Source organism: Sinocyclocheilus anshuiensis, unplaced genomic scaffold, assembly GCF_001515605.1.
Source record: "Sinocyclocheilus anshuiensis isolate Anshui unplaced genomic scaffold, SAMN03320099.WGS_v1.1 scaffold1301, whole genome shotgun sequence".
In the NCBI taxonomy this organism is placed as follows: Eukaryota; Metazoa; Chordata; class Actinopteri; order Cypriniformes; family Cyprinidae; genus Sinocyclocheilus; species Sinocyclocheilus anshuiensis.
Genome location: NW_015551135.1, coordinates 834,736 through 837,827, shown reverse-complemented (window position 1 = coordinate 837,827; position 3,092 = coordinate 834,736). Strand labels below are relative to the sequence as shown.

The window sequence follows — 3,092 nt, the reverse complement described above, 5'->3', positions numbered from 1 at the left end:
TACTCACTCATATGTTGTCTCAAACCTGTATTAATTTCTTTCTTGTGCTGAACACAAAAGAAGATATTTTGAAGAATGTGGGCAACCAAACAGTTGCTGGTCCACATTGACTTTGATAGTAGGAAAAAAATACTATGGAATCCGCTGTGGACCAGCAACTGTTTGGTTACCCACATTCTTCAAAATATTTTTTATGTTCAACAGAAGAAAGAAACGAATTCAGGTTTAAAACAACTTGAGAGTGAGTAAATGATGATATAAAAATATAACACTATGACAGAATTAACAGACAGATGACAGATTTTTCATTTTTGGGTAAACGATCCCTTTAATATTAATAAAAAAAAATAAAAAAACAGAGAAAAATCACTCACTGCTCATGACTGATGGACTTTAATACAGTTGCTTAAAAAATTAAAAAGTGTTTTATTTTAATATTTAATGTTACTGCTAAATACTGTACCTGAGAAATAAAGCACTGTTTGTTTTATTTGCATATTATGTGTTTTTGTAATGTATACCTTTTGTTCTCATTTTCTAATAACAAAGATAAAATAATGACTAAGATTTTTATCTTCGCCCACTTTGGCCTAAATGTCTGCCATTCTTTTTTATCTTATATTTTGTTACCTTGAAAGGCTTCTTTTTTTTTTTACAATAGGGAAATTAGATTGGCTGTACTGCTCAGGCAACTTGCAAAATAGTAAAACCAACATGACAAAGAATCGTGATAAAATCGTGAATCATGATATTCCTGAATAAAATGCTGATATGATATTTTTGCCATATCGCCCACCCCTAACTTGTGCTACAACTGTTTGGCCTGTGCTACAAAACTTTCAACCTCTGTAGCACCAAATGCAGCCTTTGTAGGACGCGGTTTTTGAATTGGGACAGCCTTCGTCGCGCCGCCATGATGCAATTGGCCTTCAAATGCGTACTTCGAAGGACGTAGCCTATGAATTGGGACGCAGCTATGGTCACCCTAGTTAAACCTTCTGTTTATTCAGGATTTCCTGGATTTCTTCTGTGGTGTGTATTTGGAGTTTCAGCATGAGAGCGCCCTCTGGCCTTCGGATTACTGCTGATCACAGAACTGTGCTTCACTGAAAGATACGCATGACAATCGCAGTTTCTGCCTAATCGCGATTTATCACCTTTGCAATTTAATTTCGATTAATCGTGCAGCCCTACTTTCAGGTACTCATTTCATTGCAATTGATGCTTACAAAACTCTCTGAGATGCACACAGATTTACAGATTACAACATTGTAATGGCAAAAAGTGGCTCAGTCTATCCTCTCACACCTCATTTCATTTCAATTTCCATCACCACAGATATTTGTCCTCTCTTGTTCAAAGATATGGAGGCACTCTTCAGATATTTGTCAAAAAGAAATGGTCAATAAACTTAAGTCCCAACACTCATAGGAAATAATAGGAAAAACAAATAAACACTAGGCCCAAAATCTGCCCTGGCTCACCCACCCAAACAAAGGAAGGGGCTTCTGCACGTATCAGAGCAATGTTTACAAAATCCTCATTAAGGAAAAGAAAGCAGATAACGGTACGCGCGCACACACACACATACACACTGGGACACTATGAACACTAGAAACGCAGAGCTTCCTAGTTTGTAGATAAGGGACAGAGAGAGAAAGTAGGGAGAGCAAGAGTGAGGGAGAGAGAGGAAAAAACATTTGAAAAGAGATGCCACAGAGGGACATCTCTTTCACGTAATGAAACTACCCTCAACTTTTCAGACATCAAAAGGTGAGAAGAAGAATAAATGCTCAGAGGTCAGGAATAGAGGCACTTTTTTGCAGTGACCAGTCTGCGGCTACATATAAGAACCAAAACAGCATAGGACGGCTGTACTTTCCTACATTCTGTACTGGAGCGTCCATTGACCTTCTATCCAGAAGAAAGGGTTGAGTTCTTCAAATAAAGGGCATTTGTCACTGGATCTATAGATATAGATTTTTCTCCTGTGAAACTCTGCACCTATAGCTGATACACACCTTATTTGCCTCACATCATGGGTGCCAGCAGGAATTACTTTTGGATTAGGTGTAGATCCAGCAGATCTGTTTTATTGGCCTTTTTCTTGCTCTCCTGGGGGCCTTTTTGTGCACAAAGTAGCCCTATCGGCTCCCCCGAGAGGCTCCGCACCACTCCAGGGTTGGATGACAGACATGGAGGGGTTCTGGATCCTTCACTCCTGGAGCAAGACAGTGAGGTGGACATGCAGAGCTTGCTGGAGACCCTGAAGGGACAGTTTCTACGCACTTTTAACCTGACACGTCCCGGCCTCCCTGTGCAGCCAGGGGCCACTCGAGTAGAGCCTCCTGAATACATGCTGGAGCTCTATAACCGCTTTGCCAGTGACCGTACAGCAATGCCTTCTGCAAACATTATACGCAGCTTTAAAAATGAAGGTAATTGCATATTTACTTTTCCAATGAGGACTGTATAACTGTTTGTATTCTGGGAATTTTTGTGGGTTTATATAAAATGTGGTGATAGCAATAAAATAATTAATTTTCTATTGTGGATGTAATACAAAAACACAGTAATGGTGACTAAGTACTTAAAGCAGGGTTCCTCAAGTCTTGCCCTGGAGGGCTAATGCGCTGCAGAGTTTAGCTCCAACCCTGATCAAACTCACCTACCTGTGATTTTCTAATGATCCTGAAGACATTGATTAGCATGCTCAGGTGTGTTTGATTAGGGTTAGAGCTAAACTCTGCAGGAAAGTGGATCTCGTGGGCCAGATTTGAGGATCCCTGATTTAAAGTAAATGAACAATCAAGTAATAATGTTAGAAAATTCTAGAAAAGTTATCTAAAATGCATTTTTTGGTTGTGCACTATTTGCTCATGCATTATGTGCAATTAATTGAGACAATGTAATAATAGCTGGCTTTGTTGGTTGTGTTTTATTATAAATAATATCACTTTGATGCAAATTTAATATCTGCATAACTATTTGAACAATTAAAAGAAATTTTAAAATGCATTTTTGTTGTGTTGTGAAAGTTAATAATCTAATAATACACACACACACACACACACACATATATATATCCAAAA

The 3,092-nt window shown here is 38.6% G+C and overlaps 1 protein-coding gene across 1 annotated transcript in view; it reads left to right on the top strand.

Annotated features, from left to right (window-relative positions):
* Positions 1–2,038: 2,038 nt before the first annotated feature.
* Positions 2,039–3,092, top strand: part of LOC107663230 (bone morphogenetic protein 10-like) — a 2,399-nt gene continuing 1,345 nt past the window's right edge. Inside the window, exon 1 of the mRNA XM_016453414.1 lies at positions 2,039–2,438. Coding sequence (XP_016308900.1) covers positions 2,039–2,438 — 400 coding nt within the window. The remainder of the gene's footprint in view (positions 2,439–3,092) is intronic.